This window comes from Trichomycterus rosablanca, chromosome 11, assembly GCF_030014385.1.
Source record: "Trichomycterus rosablanca isolate fTriRos1 chromosome 11, fTriRos1.hap1, whole genome shotgun sequence".
In the NCBI taxonomy this organism is placed as follows: domain Eukaryota; kingdom Metazoa; phylum Chordata; class Actinopteri; order Siluriformes; family Trichomycteridae; genus Trichomycterus; species Trichomycterus rosablanca.
Window position 1 is genome coordinate 786986 of NC_085998.1, and position 21201 is coordinate 808186.

The window sequence follows — 21201 nt, forward strand, 5'->3', positions numbered from 1 at the left end:
AGACCTGTTCTGGCTGAAACACATGAATTTAATCATGACAGTGGGTGTCCCGATACTTTTGTCCATATAGTGTTTGCTGTTGTGGAAAAGTATTTGCCCCTCACTCTGGTTCATTATATTTTTATTTATTTCATCGAATTAATCGAATGATTTCATAAGGAAAAGTAAGTTACCAAAATATAACCAGTTTCTAGGCTATAGGCTTTGGGACTCCAGCGACTACAGTGAGAGCCATTATTTCCAACGATGGACATTTAGGAACCTTCAGGCCACGCTCACCTCAGACAGATTCTGTGTTTATGATCTGAGAATCTAAAGTCTTAAATCTGACTGTGAACCAAGTGGCCCCTTGTTAAAATATCATCCCGAGGACTAATAAGTCAAAACTGAAACGGTTGTGATGAACATTGGTCTTGTTGGTCAGAAAATCTAGCAGAATAAAGGTTTCAGAGCGGCCAAGTCAGATTCCTGATGTAAACCATGTTGAGATGCTGTGGCAGGACCTTAAACGGGTAGTCTGTTCTACAAAGCGGCAGAATTCAAAAAGGAGGGGGCAAATACTTTATCATGACCGTGTAGTATGAGACGACGTTCACCTGCTAACAATAAAGCTGTAATGATTCAGTATTTTGTGTAACTAAGAACTTATTTACATTTCTCCAGATTTCACAATTTGTGTAAATACTCATATAAAATTAGACTAGATTAAAATAAACATTTATTTAACTGTGTCTTATAAACGTTTGGTTTTTCATATTTTGTGTACTGATGATTTTATAAATGTTCCTTTACTCCCGATAGGTATTAAATTTCCTTTTGAATATCAGATGTGTCTGTGTTTAAAAAGGTGATTTAACACTGGGAACAAAACCCCTACTGTCAGGTCATATGTTGACCCAGAAAACTCTAGCCGCTAGTATCCAAAGTATAAACTTCCCTACTGAACATTTTTATTCAACTTATCGTTTTCTCTCAAACCACTATTATGTCTTGGATCATTTTAATCTCATTTTATGAGTGGATCAGACACAGCGGCGCTGCTGGAGTTTTTAAACACCTCACTGTCACTGCTGGACTGAGAATAGTCCACCAACCAAATATATCCAGCCGACAGCACCCCGTGTGCAGCGTCCTGTGAGCACTGATGAAGGTCTAGAAGATGAGCGACTCAAACAGCAGCAATAGATGAGCGATCGTCTCTGACTTTACATCTACAAGGTGGACCGACTAGGTAGGAGTGTCTAATAGAGTGGACAGTGAGTGGACACGGTGTTTAAAAACTCCAGCAGCGCTGCTGTGTCTGATCCACTCACACCAGCACAACACACACTAACACACCAGCACCATGTCAGTGTCACTGCAGTGCTGAGAATGATCCACCACCTAAATAATACCTGCTCTGTGGTGGTCCTGACCATTGAAGAACAGGGTGAAACAGATGGACTACAGTCAGTAATTGTAGAACTACAAAGTGCTTCTATATGGTAAGTGGAGCTGATAAAATGGACAGTGAGTGTAGAAACAAGGAGGTGGTTTTAATGTTATGGCTGATCGGTGTGCAAGCGTATAAAATATTGTTGAATCCATGTTTTGTGCTTCTCACATCCACAGAAGCTCCTGAGGTAACATGTTATTGAGACTGGACTCATGAGGTAATGGATCGGTTCTGTGGGTATTTTTTGAGACTTTGGAGTCATATTTCTTTATATAAATGTAATATAGAATGATATAGAATAATATAGAATGTATTTCCGATCCAGCTAATAAAACTGCCTTAAAACTTCTGAAATGCTCGACGGTACTAAGTACAGATTCTGTCATGGTCGCGCATGCGTGTTCAAACCCAAGCGCTCGGGCACTGACTGCGCATGCGCGCTGTGTGTCTACAAAAGCAGCAGTTGAGCAGCGCTTAATAAGCAGAGCTAACGCGCCGCGACCTCAGATAAACACAAAGTTCATTTTATTTAAGCGATAGATTCTTTTACTCAATATTTTAGGATTCGAGGAGACGCAGGATGGCATCAGGGACGCCGTAAGTTCACTTTATTTATCGAGTTTGTTTGCCATCGTTACTATATCGATATGATCAGGTAGCCTGTTAGCTTAGCATATTTATGCATATTTAAGTTAGCTTCACAGCTGCTAGAATTATATTATTATTTTATTACTATAGTGTTATATAATTGCTCAGTTCGTTATTCTCTCAGTGTTCTACGCTTTTAATATGAACAGAACTATGTGAATAAATGTGCTTGTGTGTTGTTCTAGTTCGTTAGCATCGTTAGCATAATGTAGCCAGCGTGTATTTGCATGCTAGTTAATGATAGTAATAAATAAGTAAAGATTATAAATGGAGGGTCTGAAAGCAGTCTCTTTGAGTCCTAGAGAAGTGCTGATACTAACCTCCTATAATAAAGCTGTGTAGAGCTGAACAGGTCCAGTACTGACCAGGTGAACACTGAGGCCTACTAGCTCTACACACACTGGGCAGGAGTGTTACCTGTGATGGACCAACCAGGTGATTTTAACTCATTAAAGGCTTTAAAAACATCTTTTGAATGTGCTGCCTTCACTAAGGGGAAGATTCATTAGGAACACGATTGACACACGTTTATCGGCCAATTTTATAAGCTACTCTTACCATATTGATGCAATTTGTGGATATACCATTACTGACTGTAATTACATGCCACAAACCCTGAGCAGCTTTTGTGCATGTGTTGTGCATGTATCACCTTTAAAACCAATGTCGCCACTCTCTATTTTAAAAATTCCCAAGATCTTGCCACTAAAGTCCCAAGATTGTACTAAAAATGCCGAGTAAAGATTTATATAACGTGTTTTTACAATTATTCACAACAAAAATACTGATTGAACTGACACAGAAAAAGCAGAATCATTATCAGTATTCATTTAATAGAGATGGGACGATCGATCGGCCGATTTTTAATCAAAATATGCTATCGGCGATATCTCCTAAAAGTAGCCGATCCGATGGTGTGATATATAAAGATCACATTAAGTTAACAGCTCAGTGGATCGATCCAGACTTTGAGCTACGAAGCGCCAACCATCACATCACCATTCATCACCCATCATACAGAAACCATCGTGAAAGCTCTTCATGACCTAAAATAACATCATTAACGTTGTGCATCATACATACGATGTCATTCTGCTGATTGTAATATTTACTTTAAAAAGATAATTCGACCCGGTCACATCTGAGTGGATTCTATCAGCACGTTATATAAACTCCTGGTTCACTTTGGTAAATCGTGAGCGGTTCTTACTTGTGATGTAGATGAGAACAGAAAACGTTACAGAGCCAATCAGAGGCAAAAGTTTATTCATTACCAAATTCGTTAGTTCAGGATCATCTGCTGAACTTTTAGCTCCTTAGATGGAACGAGTCTGACTCGGTTACAGATCTGTGGTAATATCAGTGTAATGAAGCTTTATAATGTAAGAGAGTCACACAGAATGTTCTGTAGTAGCTGGTGTTTATTTCAAGAAGTGAATGTACAGTAGGTGTAGAAATGAGCAGCGACAACCAAAGGTTATTATTATTTAGTACTAGTACGCTTTGTCATTCATTATTTATGACTGTAGACCATGACATTTCTCCAGATTCTACCTGCTTGAGTGCAAATTAAATATTAAATAGAGGAACGCTTTAAAACTCCGGGTGTTGCACATGAGACGCAATTCCTGCACGGATTTATTGACCTGTTGTATTGTAGTGCACCCTGACTGCTCTCTGTTTAACAGATGATACGATTATGTCCTCTGTGGTAGTGGTGGGAACAGCCAAGCCATTCAGAGGTGCATCTGTCAGTGCGCTCTCAGTGCAGGTCCCAAGCCTGGATTAAAGTAGGAAGGTTGTGTCAGGAAGTCTTATAACCCCCTGTGTACTGGAGCATGCTGGGGAAAAACTTTAAGCTTGTTTCTCTTGTTGCAGGTGCCTGAACAGCAGGTGGGACAAACCCAAACCCAAAGCGGCCGTGCTGCAGGGGATCGTAGGAAACGTCTCGGCACCCGCTAACGCGGGGACAGTCGTGAGTTCGAGGCCGGCCGGCGCACCCGGACCAGGGAGCGCGGCGGCGAGTCCTTCGTCTGGCGCCCCCTCACGGGGTGGAGCAGAGCTGGCTGCTGCCATGGCTGCCAAAATTAATGCCATGCTGATGGCTAAAGGGAAGATGAGACCGCTGCAGCCTCTACCCTCGAAGGTACGTCTCGCACTCGGGGTTTAGGGTCATCGAGGGTCGTTTACTCTGATTAGAATCCTGACTAGAGTGGTGATGGAGGGTCTGAAAGCAGTCTCTTCAAGTCCTAGAGAAGTGCTGATACTAACCTCCTATAATAAAGCTGTGTAGAGCTGAACAGGTCCAGTACTGACAGGTGAACACTGAGGCCTACTAGCTCTACTCACACTATTGGAGAGAAAACCCAAATTTGAAGTTGCTACCAAGCGCTGCACTGAATCCATGTCATGTAAATGAGGCGATGTGTTGTGATGTCATAACCTGTAAAAAGGGTTCAGCACATCCTCAGTCTCAAAATACGAGTCGAGTCAGGAGTCAATATAATAAACACAGAACATATATTATAAATGTAGCGCAGAAATAAAGAAATAATCTGTAAGTTCAGATAAAAACAACAACAGATTAGCGAGTGTATTTAGCCGTTTTACTTCGTGTCTTTACTTTCCTCCTCATCGTGTAAATGAATGTAATTTCTGTAACAAGAAGGTTCCAGTTAAAAGCTTCAACTGATACGTTTTGTTTTCATTACAGAACAAAAGCGCTCGATAAATCACGGCACAGCGGCCAAAATCCCAAACACAGCAAAAACCATCATAACCGCTGCTTACCTTAGCTTCTGTTCTTCCAGATGCTATTACATTTATAAGCGTGCGTCCCATTAGGAACAGAATCCGTTATTTTGTAAATGTGCTTATAATTAAAAACCTCCAAACTTTTCCCGGTGGTGAAGTAAAACAGGAAGTGGTTAGAAAGCCGATCGAGCGTTTCATTACCGCGTCATCTGTGTGACGCAAACCGAATAAATGCAAATAACAGCATTTCTTACTAACAATTACAATCAGAAGCTCTGATTGGTTCAGAAAGCGTCTTTCGACCATCAGCACCGATTCTGTAGGAGCGTTCCATTCACCCCGGTCGTTCCTGTGAAGTGCACTACGTAGGGTATTCCACCATTTTAAGTGAGATTCTGATCCAAAGGGAACGAGAATGTTCAGATGAAGTGAACTTCAGACTGTGTAGGGAGTAGGGGTCCTCAAACTTTTAACCAAAGGACCAGATTACTGTTCTTCAGTGTTTCTGGGGGCCGGACCACAGGTGACCTGGTAAACACACCCAAAAAAGCTATTTACTATCTATACTGGATGTATCGTCTGGGCTTTGTATAATTGTAGTTCATAATGATAATGCAGAAATGTTATTTATTTTAATAATTTCCATTATCCTACCTCATACAGTGTTTCCTTAAAACAAATCAGTGTGAACTGTGAGCCTGCTTTTGCCTGATGAGAGTAATCAACAGGTTCCATATTTGTTACTGCCAGTCATAATGGCTAATAAATGTTGATCAGTGAGTCTGGATCTGACTCAGACTCAGACTCGGCTTTATTGTCATTCAAAACCATGTACATGATTAGAACGAAATGCAGTTACTTAGGTCTCGGTTTGTGTAAACATAATAATATATAAAATATACAGAGCAAGAAAACCAAGTTAAGTAAAAATAAAACTTAGGACTTAAAAAGACTAGAAGAAATAACTAAGGTAGGAATTTTAAATATTTACATTTACATTCAAGTATTGCACAGGAACTACAGCAGCTTTATGTGGATCTAAAGTGCACGATTGGAACTATAGCAGCAGAAAAAGGCAGCACCAGGTCACAGGTGTTTAAGGTAACTGGTGAATAGACAGTACATGAGGGGTGGAGCAATTTAGCAGTCTGACTGCATCCGGTTGGAGATTTAAGGTGTTTCAACTTCGAAAAAGTCTGCACACAGATGCAGATGCTCCCGAAAACGGTAGTTACTTTGAGTGCATGTTTTATTGAGATCGGGGAGCAATCGAAAGAGAAGCATCAAAATTAAACAATGTGCTTGAGTTTTGATTTTGGATGCATAAATGCGTTGATCTCCAGGAGCAGGACGTTAAAACATTTCAAAACTCGCCCCGACTCAGCGAGCGGATCTCAGTAAAGCACATCTTCAGCTCAGACAAGAATTCCTGAAACTGCCTGTAGTTAAGAGCATTAGCTTTAATGAAATGAACACAGGACACGAGGATTTTCATAACGAAATCCCACAGTGGCTGCGGTCGCTCATCTCTCCATTGATGCGCCAATCACTCCCCTCATGCTCGGAGCGCCACCCGTTGGATCGCTGCCGTATAATCTACTGAGACTCCGGGCGGCCAATTTCTGTTTTTCTGTTTATTTTTTCCCCGTTATAATACTGTGAGTTGGAAGATGAACAGCGGCCAGACAACATGTATTGCTGCTGTGGTTAAAGGGGCCGGTCAAATTAAAGCATCGGGCCGTAGTTTGATGACCCCTGGTGTAGGGAGTTGTGGGTTAAGACGGCCGGAGCGTTATTATTATTATTATTATTATTATTATTATTATTATTAGAGAGCAGAAAATGACACGCTCAGAATGATGTTGGATCATAAATATATAAATTACCACACGTAACTAATGTTGCTGACTTGTTGTCCACGAGTCAATTTTATGTGAGTCACGAGTCGAGTCGGAGTCATTCGAAACGAGTCCGGGTCGAGTCTGAAGTCGCCGTGTGTGCGACTCGAGTCCCCATCTCGGTTGTCCTTCCTTTGTGTGGAAAAATGGCTCTTAAAAAGAAACGAGCACAAGTTGTCGCCTCGAAGTTTCCAAATCGTCCCTCCAAAAGAAGCTTAAAGCTCTAGGGATGTAACGATGCACCACAAGACAGTTAAACATCGGTGCAAATGTGCCACGATTCTAATCGGTTATTCATTTAAGATAAATCGATATTCACTTTAAACAGCAGAGGGCGCTGGCGCTCTTCACCTCGCCTGGTTGACTGCACTACAGGGTTGCCAGGTTCGGATTTGTGAGGATACTTTATTTGTAGTATTTGTTTTCTATTTATTTATTTAATAAATAAAAGGAAATATTTATTGTTTAGACAAATTAGACAAGCACATACAGTTTTGTTTGAAAGAGAAATAATAAAAGAACTTTCGTAATTTGTCTTCAATTTCATTTTGTTTAAAAAAATCGTGGGTAGCGTGTATCGTTACATCCCTACAAAACCTTACTTCTGTTTATCCTGTCAGAAGGTTCAACCCTGATGAACGTAGCATCCAGGCTTTTATGTTGGTGTTTACTGGAGGTGACTGGACTGTAGGTGTAGCTCATAAAAGTGTCCTGTGTGGGTGTTTTCTCACCTGCTCGTGACCCCCATACCTTATCATTATTTCTCTGTCCAGGCCCCTCCCGGTGTGACCCCGCCCTCCAGCGCCGAAGAGATCGTCATCACAGAGGTGGATATAAACGACGTTCCCGTCAACTGCAGGAATCTTCTCACCAGGAGCAAAATCCAGGAGGAGGTTCGTATCACTGCATCGTCTCACCCCGTCCTGAACGTGTCTACTCTACTACTGGTAATGGTGGAGGGTAAGATCCCATAATGCACTGCTGTAGAATAATGTAACACCGTATTACGTGTGTCCTCAGATCCATCAGTACAGTGGTGCGGCGGTGTCCACTAAAGGTCTCTACATGAGCGAGAGTGAGAGATCCACCTACTCAGGAGGGTACGTAGCTCTGAGACTTCTCAGTCGTGTATATATCTATATACACACACTATCGCCAAAAGTATTCACTCACCCACCCAGATCACTGAATTCAGGTGTTCCAATCACTTCCATGACCACAGGTGTATAAAACCGAGCACCTCGGCATGCAGACGCTTCAACACACATTAGTGAGAGAACGGGTCGCTCTCAGGAGCTCAGTGAATTCCAGCGTGGTACCGTGCTGCCACCTGTGCAACAAGTCCAGTGGTGAAATTTCCTCACTACTAAATATTCCACAGTCGACTGTCAGTGCTGGTATAACAAAGTGGAAGCGATTGGGAACGACGGCGACTCAGCCACCAAGTGTTACCACGTAAAGTAACATGACCGGGCTGGGCAGCGGATGCTGAGGAACATAGTGCACAGAGGTCACCAACTTTCTGCAGAGTCCATCACTACAGACCTCCAAGCTTCATGTGGCCTTCAGATGAGCTGAGGAACAGTGTGTAGAGCTTCATGGAACGGGTCTCCAGCTGTATCCAAGCCTCACATCACCGAGCGCAATGCACTCTAGACTCTAGAGCAGTGCAGACGTGTTCTCTGGAGTGACGGATCACGCTTCTGATGGATGAGTCGGGGTTTGGCGGTCGCCAGGAGAACGGTACCTGTCTGACTGTATCGTGCCGAGTGTAAAGTGTGGTGGAGGGGGCATTATGGTGTGGGGGGGGGTTTCAGGAGTCAGGCTCGACCCCTTAGTTCCAGTGAAAGGAACTCTTAATGCTTCAGCATACCAAGAGATTCTGGACGATTTTATGCTCCCGACTTTGTGGGAACAGTTTGGGGATGGCCCCTTCCTGTTCCAACATGACACAAGCTCCATAAAGACGTAGATGAGCCAGTTTGGTGTGGAAGAACTCGACTAGAACTTGACTGGAACACCTTTGGGATGAATTAGAGCGGAGACCGTGAGCCGGGCCTTCTCGTCCAACATCAGCGTCTGACCTCACAAATGCGCTTCTGGAAGAACGGTCAAGAATCCCCATAAACACACTCCTAAACCTTGTGGAAAGCCTTCCCAGAGGAGTTGAAGCTGTTATAGCTGCAAAGGGTGGCGTCATCATATTAAACCCTGTGGATTAAGAATGGGAGTCACTCAGGATCACGTGTGTGTGAAGGGAGACGAGCGAATACTTTTGGCACTATTTATTTATATAACACACACACACACACACACACACACACACACACACACACACACACTGCATGTATGTGGTAGGTTTATCTGTTATTTGTGGATTAGTTTGATGTTTCTGATCTACGTTTGTTTACCTTGTGTAGAGAGAGACCCCTGTATCTGTACGTCCAGGGACGCAGTCAGGACCAAGTGAACAGTACGTGCTCGTCTCCTAATGGTGCATGATCTAAATCTGATTGATGTTCTGATTAGGTGGTTAATGACTGAATTACACTCAACCTAAATATCCGGCACTAAATGTAAACTCGCTTTGATGTTGATTGATTGTCGTATTCACCTGATGCTCAGAATTACACTCGAGTCTCGAGTATTTATATGTTTCCACGTGTAATGCTGTGATCTGATTGGCCGACGCTCTCCCTCAGAGGCAGTGACGCGGATCAAGGAGCTCATCGCCGAGGACGTGATCCGCTCGTCCGGGGGGCGGCGGCCCGCCGTGATGCCGACGGTGGCCGTCTACCCTCAGCCGCCGCGCCCGTCCGTTCCCTCTCGGCCGCACGCGTCCACGCCGCGACCCCCGAACGCCCCCGTAACGCCCGCGCACAGACCCCCTCCGCCTCACGCTGGGGTAGGTACCCGACTCTCAACCCTAGGGCTCGGTGCGCGCTGTGTCCCGATACTGTCTGTAACGCGCCCCGGTGAAGCCGGGTGATTAGGGTCGACTCGGGCTGACTGGAGACTCTAGGTGAACAGATTACCCAGAATAACCAGCTAGATAGCTTGTTAAGTGTCCAGACTGGAGCTGATGGTGTACTGTTAGCGAGGGCCGAGGATCGTGATGTGAACAAACGTGTACTCTAAGACGTTAGGGAAGGTCAACAACTCTGGAGGATGAAGATGTTTAAGAAGTTTTCCCAACGTTTATCTGAGTCTGTGAAGCCTGTGGACAGTGACCAAGACCTGGTGTTTGGTGTTCCTGCTCCACACGTGTGTTTAAGACCCCATTAACTTAAAAAAAACTCTGAAGGAAGCTTCCAACCAACACTCACATGGACCAGATCTGCCCACGGAAGATGGTGGAGACGCAATCGGATGCCAGCGGAGCAGAACGTACTTGAATGACGTCCCGATTCCATGAAGTGAGGCTGCCGTGGTAATGTCTGTGGCCGCACAGTAGACGGCGCTGTGTTCTATCCGATGTAAGACGTCCCGATGGTCATGATGTGCGCTGTCTGACGTACCAAGGTGGATTGTGAGCTGGTTTAAGAGTAGCCCGGTAGCCGCTCGGGTGGCGCAGTCGGGGTCTCGAACACGTCGTATCGATTCTCGGCTCTGCCTCTCCGACTGCGCCGGGCGGCGGCATGAACGACGATCGGCTCTCGTTCGGGGTCAGAGGGTATAAAAGTCGGATCGTAGGTCCTCATAACCGGTGGCTGATGGCGCCTGCTCAGGGCTGAGGAATAGCGCTGATGGGGGCGTGGCCCTCCGTACACGGTGCCCGTCGGTGTATGAGCTCGACTCGCTCGGGTGAAAAATGCAGTCTGTACTGACTACGTGCCGGAGGGGGGGACGTGTCAGTCGAGAGGCGTCCTCAGCCAGCGGTGAAGGATCGAACCGGTATAGAGGACGCAATCCGAGGTAACTGGACACGACTAGTTTAGGGGAGGAAAAATGTAAATAAATAAATAAAAAATAAAAAAGGTGCACCTTACATCTCTATGGAAACACGAAGATCAGGATTTAGAGAGGTTCAACCATCCTGAAAGAGAATCCAAAATACCGGAGTGTTTGTGTGGACGACCGGATGTCTCCTCATGAACCAATGAGCCGCTAGAATACGTACGTTTAGCTTAATGCTGCATCGTCACGTTGCATTGCAACACCGTTAAGGTAGACTGGTAGGTTTATCAGGACCGAGACGTTTCATCTCTACAGCTGCTGTCTCGTTTAAACCAGCGTATTGGAGACCGTCCGTATCGACGATCGCCCTCTCATGGACTCGTTTTTCATGATATAAATGACTGTGATGACCGATGCGACGTGCTAACGTTTGTTTTTAGCCGGCCGTCCGACCCTGCTACTGACCCTCTCCTCCTAATTCAGGTTAATGTGAGACGTTTTCTAAATAAATCTCAACTTGAAAGTGACTGTCGGGTTTTATTGTCTTACGTTTTATTTTTTTTTAAGCCGTTATGGCAGCGCAGTTTTAGCTTGATTAGCAGCCTTAGCCTAGTCTTCAGGACAGGATTAGGGAATCTAAAGCTACACTTACTTTATAGATGGCCATTAAATTACACCAATGTGTTAAACATGGCGTTAACTTAAATAAAGAAATAAAGAAATGCTTTATAGATGCGCTGTAGCTCATCTGTTCCATCACTTTGACCCCACCCATCAATGGAACGTGTCTCTCATTGGCTGTAAGAGGTAACGAGGGTATATGTCTCTTATAAAGAGGCCACCAACACTGCTGCACCTGTTACTTTTACATTTTCTGCATTTAGCAGACTCTTTTATCCAAAGTGACGGTATACAATCTGAGCAATTGAGGGTTTAAGGGCCTTGCTCAAGGGCCCAACAGTGGCAACCTGCCAGTGGTGGGGTTTGAACCGGCAGCCTTCTGATTACTGGTCCAGTACCTTAACCACTAGGCTACACCTGCCCTCAACAACAACTGTTATTACGGTCTGTATTGGTGTCGGATCAGTGCGGGTTCCATGTGGGTCACTTTCCATTGGTAAATAAGGAACAGGGTGTTGACAGATGGGCTACAGTCAGTAATTGTATCCCCTTAAAGGTTAACCTCTGAGGTGTGCGCAAGTTAAGATCCTTTATTAGTCCCACTGTAGCTTATATAATCAGCAGTGAACGTATAGAGAAGATAGGAGACCCAAATACAGTGTTAGTGTATCTAGATCTATACATTATACCTGTTTCTATAGGTCTGTAGGTGGTGTAGGGTACAGGGAGTGGCTGTAGGGTGCAGGGGGTAGTGTGGGTGTAGGGTGCAGGGGTAGGGTTTACAGGGGCAGTGTGTAATTGACTGTGCCTCTGGTGCTGCTTGCAGAGTTTTGTGCACACTAAGCTATTTGTAGGATTGGAGCAATGCCTGCCGGGCTTCAGCGTGAACGAGAAGGTGGAGGGTCCGAGCGGCTCGTACCTGCAGCACATCCAGACCGAGACCGGGGCGCGGGTCTTCCTCCGGGGGAAGGGATCGGGCTACATCGAGCAGGCCTCGCGCCGGGAGTCCTTCGAGCCGCTGTACCTCTACATCAGGTGTGTGGGGGGCGCGTTTTATAGGGGCGTCCACACGGTGGCGGTGTTGCATTAACTACATTTATCCAACACGACTTGCAGTACTGTGACTATACTGTTTAAGCAATTGAGGGTTAATGCTTGTGCTCAAGGGTCCAACAGTGGCGACCTGGCAGTGGTGGGGCTTGAACCAGCAACCTTAACCACTAGGCTACATGTCCCTACAGGTCTTTCACTCATCTTTATATCTTCATGTTTTAGTTTGTGTGTTTCCTCCCTGTGAGTTCATCTGATCACCATCAGGTGGCGCTCAAGCAGTGCAGCGGTCTAGTGTTCTAGCCCAAGTGTAGATTCGAACCCACAACCTGCACAGTGGTGTGGTACTGGGTTAGACCACTCTGCACCATCAGTTCTTATAAACAGGTCCGTATTATAATACCAGTGAAGCGGATGAGGTGCTAATGTGGTGCAGCGTCTACCCCACTACCTTTGAGACCCGGGTTCGAATCTCGGCAGTGCTGTCGGCCAGCTGGGTTTGGGTTCAGGGTCCTCCTGTGTGACCCGCCACCGTGTGGATGAAGCTCAGTGTGTGTTCGTGTTGTGGTTTCCTCCAGGATGAACTTGACTAAAGGATTGTAATATTTTCTGTGTCTCTCGTAGCCACCCGAACGCTGCGGGACTGGAATCAGCGAAGAAGCTGTGTGAGAGTCTCCTACAGACGGTGAGCGTGGTCTTACTGGTGTGTTGTACTGGTACGACTGGGTCAGACTGCTGACTGCTCTGTGCTGGTGTGTGTGTGTTGCAGGTAAAAGCTGAGCATGAACGCACTGTGTCCACGTACACCGCCACGGGTTCTACACAAGGTACCACGTCTCGTAATGTTCACATCATGCCTGTGTACGCCGTGTAGCCGAAAGTATGTGGACGCCTGAATATGAGCGGTGATATAAAGTGTGCTCTGCTTTCAGAAGTACTTCGTGGCTTGCCTAGCGCGCTCTGTATAAAATAAAAACAGACGCTTTACCCATCATCCTACACTCCAGAAAAAAACATATTTTATTAAAATGTCTTAGTTTCAGCCATCAGAGACCATTTTCACAGAGTTGAGAACATAAAACAACTGTTTGAAAATTCTTAACTCTTTAGAAAGTCTAAATATTAAACAATCATCAGTTCTTATAAATGGGCGTGATACTACATTATATTACGATACTATATATATTACCAGGGGTGCACATAACATTTTTGGCCTGGTTCTCAAAGGAGCACCTGAGGTTGTTGCTTGGTGCTCACCTTGTACAATGCACGGCTCCCTGATCTATATATAGCGGCTCCCTGATATACAGTGTATCACAAAAGTGAGTACACCCCTCACATTTCTGCAGATATTTAAGTATATCTTTTCATGGGACAACACTGACAAAATGACACTTTGACACAATGAAAAGTAGTCTGTGTGCAGCTTATATAACAGTGTAAATTTATTCTTCCCTCAAAATAACTCAATATACAGCCATTAATGTCTAAACCACCGGCAACAAAAGTGAGTACACCCCTAAGAGACTACACCCCTAAATGTCCAAATTGAGCACTGCTTGTCATTTTCCCTCCAAAATGTCATGTGATTTGTTAGTGTTACTAGGTCTCAGGTGTGCATAGGGAGCAGGTGTGTTCAATTTAGTAGTACAGCTCTCACACTCTCTCATACTGGTCACTGAAAGTTCCAACATGGCACCTCATGGCAAAGAACTCTCTGAGGATCTTAAAAGACGAATTGTTGCGCTACATGAAGATGGCCAAGGCTACAAGAAGATTGCCAACACCCTGAAACTGAGCTGCAGCACAGTGGCCAAGATCATCCAGCGTTTTAAAAGAGCAGGGTCCACTCAGAACAGACCTCGCGTTGGTCGTCCAAAGAAGCTGAGTGCACGTGCTCAGCGTCACATCCAACTGCTGTCTTTGAAAGATTGGCGCAGGAGTGCTGTCAGCATTGCTGCAGAGATTGAAAAGGTGGGGGGTCAGCCTGTCAGTGCTCAGACCATACGCCGCACACTACATCAAATTGGTCTGCATGGCTGTCACCCCAGAAGGAAGCCTCTTCTGAAGTCTCTACACAAGAAAGCCCGCAAACAGTTTGCTGAAGACATGTCAACAAAGGACATGGATTACTGGAACCATGTCCTATGGTCTGATGAGACCAAGATTAATTTGTTTAATTCAGATGGTCTCAAGCATGTGTGGCGGCAATCAGGTGAGGAGTACAAAGATAAGTGTGTCATGCCTACAGTCAAGCATGGTGGTGGGAATGCCATGGTCTGGGGCTGCATGAGTGCAGCAGGTGTTGGGGAGTTACATTTCATTGAGGGACACATGAACTCCAATATGTACTGTGAAATACTGAAGCAGAGCATGATCCCCTCCCTCCGGAAACTGGGTCGCAGGGCAGTGTTCCAGCATGATAATGACCCCAAACACACCTCTAAGACGACCACTGCTTTATTGAAGAGGCTGAGGGTAAAGGTGATGGACTGGCCAAGCATGTCTCCAGACCTAAACCCAATAGAACATCTTTGGGGCATCCTCAAGCGGAAGGTGGAGGAGCGCAAAGTCTCGAATATCCGCCAGCTCCGTGATGTCGTCATGGAGGAGTGGAAAAGCATTCCAGTGGCAACCTGTGAAGCTCTGGTAAACTCCATGCCCAGGAGAGTTAAGGCAGTTCTGGGAAATAATGGTGGCCACACAAAATATTGACACTTCAGGAACTTTCACTAAGGGGTGTACTCACTTTTGTTGCCGGTGGTTTAGACATTAATGGCTGTATATTGAGTTATTTTGAGGGAAGAATAAATTTACACTGTTATATAAGCTGCACACAGACTACTTTTCATTGTGTCAAAGTGTCATTTTGTCAGTGTTGTCCCATGAAAAGATATACTTAAATATCTGCAGAAATGTGAGGGGTGTACTCACTTTTGTGATACACTGTATATAGCGGCTCCCTGATATATATATAGCGGCTCCCTGATATATATAGCGGCTCCCTGATATATATATAGCGGCTCCCTGATATATTGGTTGCAACTTGTGATGTCTGATCTAATGTTGTGAAATGTTTTTGCGCCCCCTTTCTGTAAAAAGAAGCTCAGTAACTTTACAATGGAGCGAGTAAATGTCTCACAGTACGGAACCATGCGATCAGCTGACTCGCCGCAGTTTTCCAGGGTGCGGGCGGTACACAAAATATGCAAAAGCGAATCCCAGATCGCAACCGTCTGACGCAATTTGGGAACAACTCCGTTGTAAACCCTGACGTTGACTGCAGCTTCGTCTGTGCAAACTGAAAACAACTTCGTCTTTTGGTACGCAAACGCGCCTCTCGTTGTGATTGGTGGTGCGCGTTGTTCATTTTCAGCACGCATGCGCACCTGCGCACCACTTATGTGCATCCCTGTATATTACTATATATTACTATATCTAAGCATATTTTTGACCTTTTTAATTAAATTCAAATAGTACGATCTAATAAATGTCTATGCCAAATAAACCCAAACAAACTAAACACTCCAGAAAAGAGAAGAGGGCGTGTCTAAACCCTAAGCTCACTTAAAATGCTCCTACTGAGGCGCCTTAATTCTGAGTGATGATCTGACCGAATGACGAGGGAGCGCCGAAGCCTCCTCAGTACCGAAGATCAATCCCAGCATTAAGTGCTGCACGACTTTCTTCACAAAGAACTACAAACATGGTGGACGAATTATGAGTGGAGCAACCAACGGAGTTCCGTTCTAATGTAGATAAATCCTCACTGATGTGTAATCTGTATAAGGGTGTAATGATACGGGTGTGGTTTACTTGTAAATTGGGGCGTCACGTTCGGTACAGGGAGACGTTAGCTGGTAAGCGACGTCCGAGTAGAGCGTCTAAATAATCTGTTCATGAGCTCCAGGTCTGATTAGAATCCTCTCTACTGATGGAGAGCAGGGTGGGTCACCAGGTTTACACACAGAGCCACAGGTGCTCAGTCATGCTGGAGAAGTGGCGTCCACATACTTTCTGCTCTTTATTTCTGGTGTGTGTGTGTGTGTGGAGGTTAATGAAGGCGGGGCCGGTGGAGATCATCTGGTCGACGCCGATACTCACCTCCTAGATGAACCTGAGCAGGAAGAGACGGGCCGATCTGCAGAGATCCCGGCCCACACTGCTCCTGCTTACACGCCCTCTCTAGAAGGGCGTCCCAATACTTCTGTCCCATAATCCTGAGTCGTGTCTCTAAAGTCGCCCCCGGGTTTGTGTTGTAGTGTCGTACCCGGGTCACGGATACTCCTCCGCCGGGGGCAGCTACAGCAGCCAGGCGTGGTACGGCTACCCCGGCACCTACCCCACATACCCCACCACAGGAAGCTACTGGAGCCAACCCAGCACCGCAGAGGGCTCGCAGATGGTCCAGTACCCAGTGTGTCCACGCCCGTCCACCTTCATGCTGCAGGTTTGTTTATGTACTTTACACACACACACACACACACACACACACACACACACACACACACACACACACACACACACTCATCTGGTAACAGTGAATCCTGGGAATACAAATCAAAGTTACTGGACGGATAATCGGGTCATTTATCAGTGTTGGGCCCCTGAGCCAGGCCCCTATGTATTCAGGCCAATCCAAGTCACTTTCTTCTCTGATTACTAGTGATTTTGTTAGTCGACTCACCTCAGTTCTTTTGGAATGTGGGGTCTGATAAGTGTTTTTTGATTAAAAAGTTGCTTGCAACACCCTAATAACAGCCTGAAGCAGCATAGCAACACCTTACAAATCACAAACTACCTACCAACAACCTGAAAGATGAACTCAACCGCCTGGGCTACCAGAGCAATGGATCTGTAACATGATGGCCACAGATTAATCAACTAGCAAAACTTGACCAGTAGCAGGGATGCCAATTGACTGCCAAGCAGCACCATCTCCATAAGTACTAAAAATACCACACTAGCCATGTAGCAACCACCTGACAACCACCTGAGATGCCTTAGTAACCCCTTGGCATCATCCGTACCTGTGATATTAGAGCGAACTCCTGGTAACAACCTAGCAACCTTATGAAACATCCTAGCAACCCTCTAGTAACTATCTGTAATGCTCTTGTATGCTTAAATCATGCTCCCCTCTAGGATCACTGTGTGTTTACTGCAGTACAATGTAGAAAATTCAGTCTGAAATCTAAAGTTTTGGAGCTGATTCCATGTGCAGAAACACAACAAACACATACTGTGAAGCGTGTTTAGAAAGGTTAGCTCTGAGCCCGCTCCCTTTGCTGGAAACGTTCACCAGGACGCTACACAAACGTACGCCTGCTGATGTTTCTCACCGATCGAACACGGACTTGTGTTGTGTAGAAAATCTGTTCATTAAAACGTGCTCATGTTCCTCATGGTATTTTGGGGCAGGACGAAGATGAGGACTCGGACGGTGCAGTGAACGACTCGGCCGCTTCTCCAAACTCCAACAGTCCAAAGAGACGCTTTATAGAAGAGAGTGAAAATGATGGAGGGAAGGAAACGACAGAGGTGTGTGTACTAAACTTGTAATTATATTAATGTTATACTGGTAATCAAATTGGGGGGGGGGGGGGGGGGGGGGGGGGTTGAGGGGTGCAGCACAACAGTCTAAGGACTGAAGGCCTCAGCATACTTCATGCGGAGACGACGTTCGCCTGGCTTAGGCGACCGATGTGACGTAATCGCGGAGAAAGCGAACAACCGCGGACGTCGCGCAGAGGCTTCGCTCGCCTTGTCGCGCACATGGAAGCTGGGCGAACTCCGCGACAATGCCTGTGATTGGTCGGTAAAAAAAAAAAGAGGCGTGTCATGGAAACAAACACGGATTTTGAGGAGCGTCTCAACTGTGATCATCGGCTGCGTCCGAAATCACTACTTTCATACTGAACAGTATGCAGTTATTAATCATTATTAAGCATTTATTAAACAGTACACGAAAAGTACCTGGATAATCTACTGCTTGGGCAGCATTTTTTGTGTATGCGAACACAGCGCACTTGCGTACTGAAAGAGTTTCTGTACCGGCCAAGCAAAGCACACTACCTCTAATTTAACTATGATTAACTATGAGATAATTAACTATGCGACACACCAACGTTTTTCGGTAGTCACTACATTATAACGTCACCGTGTCACCTGCAGCTGTGGAGCAGACGCGACGGGCAAAACGAAACCGCTACAAGTATGCCAGCTTGCAAGCTCGAAGGCGCGTTCGGCTTCACGCAACGCTCGCGAATTTAGTTTCGCTGGAAGTATGCTGAGGCCTTGAGGAGATGCGTGTGTTGGATAAATTTACTCAGTTTACTTTAAATTAAATAGGTCAATAAAGATTAACAGTAATAATCAGACTGGTCAGAATGGTCTACAGTTTATTCAAACCACCAGAGTTTGAAGAACGCAGGGTTTAGACCCGACTCCCTCTCTTATGCCCCACAGCCGGGTCTTAATGTTCCTAATCGTCCAATTTTATACTTTGTATTCAGGTCAGTTCAGGTCACTTTCTTCAGTCGATTCGAGCCTCAGTTGTTTTTTTTTTGTTTGTTTGTTTGTTTGTTTTTTCAGCTTAGCAACACCTTACAAATCACACTACCTACCAACAACCTGAAATATGAGCTCAACCGCTTGGGCTACCAGAGCAATGGATTAGGAACATCATGGCCACAATTTGAACTCTGGGATACGATCACAACCTGACCAGTAGCAGAGATACCAACTGACCCACCAACAGCAACCACTAGTAACGACTTAAACTCTAGCAACTGATTTATAAAAGCTAGTATTATAGGATAGAAACGCCAAAGCAACCCTCAGAAATACCACAGTAGCCACCTAGCAAAGTCATGCCTACCTGGGATACTAGAGCGCTCTTATTAGAGTCGGCTCTTATAGAACGACCATCTTATTCCAAACTATTGGTAATACAGTTGAGTGAAGCCTGATTCTGATTGTGTGTGTGTGTGTTAAGCAGACTAAACCAGAAGATCCGGTGACTGAGGCGGTGTGTAGTACCAGTGTTGAAGTCAGAAGCTCAGATCGGTAAGAGCTTCATCTACACCCTCCTGTACTGGGGGTGTGTGTGTGTGTGTGTGTACTGGACTGCTATATTAATGTGTGTGTGTGTGTGTGTACACTGGACTGCTATATTAATGATGTGTGTGTGTGTGTGTGTGCGTGTACACTGGGCTGCTATATTAATGTGTGTGTAGGGTGTTGATGCCGCCTCCTGTAAATCCTGTTGTGTCGCTCCCACCACCTCTGAAGAGACCCAGGGAAGAAGAACCTGCTCAAACACACACGGGTAAGTTAAATAAACCTTCAGCTCGTCTCACTGTGATCTACAGCATCAACATGACAAATTGCGGGAATCTGGTCCCACTGTGGTTTACAAGATGTAACGTAAAGCCTCCACAAGGGGGCGCATGCACAAGTTCATTTGGTGGCTGTGGCCCTTTTTGGCTCGTGACCCCAAGGGTTCGAAATTGTGTGTAAATGGGTCGTTTATTTAATAATAGCCTCCCAATCTAGTCATATCCAGTTCCCGATTGTGAATTCACTGCTGCTTGCACGAACACCGATCTGATCAAGGAGAGCCGGGTCACCACACGCCCCCTCCGACACGGGTCCAATCTGCCACCACTTCTCATCATGTTAGTGTTGGGTTCCCACGAAGAGCTGTATCGAGTACGGAGAGCCATGCTAAGCTCCATGTCACCTGTCCACCCCCCTTACAAGCTATCGCAGCAGCAGTAGGAAGGCCTGTCGTCTGACCCTCCCTCCCTCAAACACTGCATATGGAGAGCCACACTAAACCCCCCTGTTCTTGAGATATTACAGTGGTAGTAGGAAGACTAACTGTCGTCCAACCTTCCCTCCCTCAGTCATGGCCAGTTGTGTTTGTGTGAACACCGAGCCAGGCTGGGATTCGAACCCACACCTCTAAGCGGTGTGCTAACGTTAGACCCCACGTACAATCAGTTCCATCAGGATCTCTTCAGTCTGTATTTATTATTATTCATGTTGATGTTCCTGACAGGTGAGGACGAGGAGCTGAAGAAGGTGAAGATCTCAGAACCTTCAGCCCTGGTCCCATACGGTGGAGACTCCTCTGATGAGGAGGAAACGTGCAGTGTGAGGAGGAGCGTCACCCCATAATCACCCTGATCTCTGCTCTAATGTTCATAATTACCCCCCCACCACCACCCCCAGCAGGAGGACGCATGTTCCTCACTCATTTAGCTTCGTCCCCTGAGCTGAACTTTCTGGGTTTGAGATGTTCTAACTGTTCCTATGGAATAAAATCATCAACTTAAAACGAACATGGAGTGGAATTTCTTGTGTACAATCACTGACTGCTGGTGTTCATGTTCCTGCAGTGTAGAGAACAAACTGAATTGTAGAGCTTTACCCCCTTTGGTTCACATGTACGGATCTCCACCATGTTCTGTCTCTGTGCAGTACCATGATTCAGCCAGTAGAGGACGTGATCACATCAGTCTGGATTTGGTTCTTTTTCCATTGGGCGAATTCTCCATCCATTATTCCTGGAACCAAATCTGGGTTTCCTTTAATTGGTGTTGCTATACACAACATTCTGGTTTTACCTTCCAGTTTCTTTATTAATGTCCATGCGTGCTACGTAGATTTCACAGTTATGTTATTATCCGAGATTCCAATATTCTTTTTATTTAAAATGAAGGGGAGGTGCAGCTAAAGAAATAAGATTACCCAAATTAAATGGTTCTATATATAACCATAGTGACTCCTGGTCATTCCTAACCCACTCCATTATATATCTGGATTGTATATCCATCTGAAGAAACAAGTCAGTTAATATAATATAACCTCACGTTGGGTAGTGCCAGTCCT

The 21201-nt window shown here is 45.4% G+C and overlaps 1 protein-coding gene across 2 annotated transcripts; it reads left to right on the plus strand.

The window, feature by feature from the left end:
- The first annotated feature begins 1904 nt into the window (after nucleotides 1-1904).
- Nucleotides 1905-20651, plus strand: LOC134323181 (KH homology domain-containing protein 4-like). 2 transcript variants are annotated; one of them, XM_063004624.1, is made up of 14 exons: nucleotides 1905-2032; nucleotides 3962-4229; nucleotides 7509-7628; nucleotides 7756-7835; nucleotides 9156-9208; nucleotides 9438-9640; nucleotides 12080-12288; nucleotides 12928-12988; nucleotides 13073-13130; nucleotides 16566-16753; nucleotides 17725-17844; nucleotides 19301-19371; nucleotides 19542-19633; nucleotides 20369-20651. In XM_063004624.1, the coding sequence occupies exons 1-14, from the start codon at nucleotides 2016-2018 to the stop codon at nucleotides 20485-20487; spliced, it is 1659 nt and encodes a 552-aa protein (XP_062860694.1). In that variant the 5' UTR covers nucleotides 1905-2015; the 3' UTR covers nucleotides 20488-20651. The 2 variants fall into 2 exon arrangements, with proteins under 2 accessions (XP_062860694.1, XP_062860695.1); XM_063004625.1 differs by having other exon boundaries at nucleotides 1907-2032; nucleotides 19304-19371.
- The last annotated feature ends 550 nt before the right edge of the window (nucleotides 20652-21201 follow it).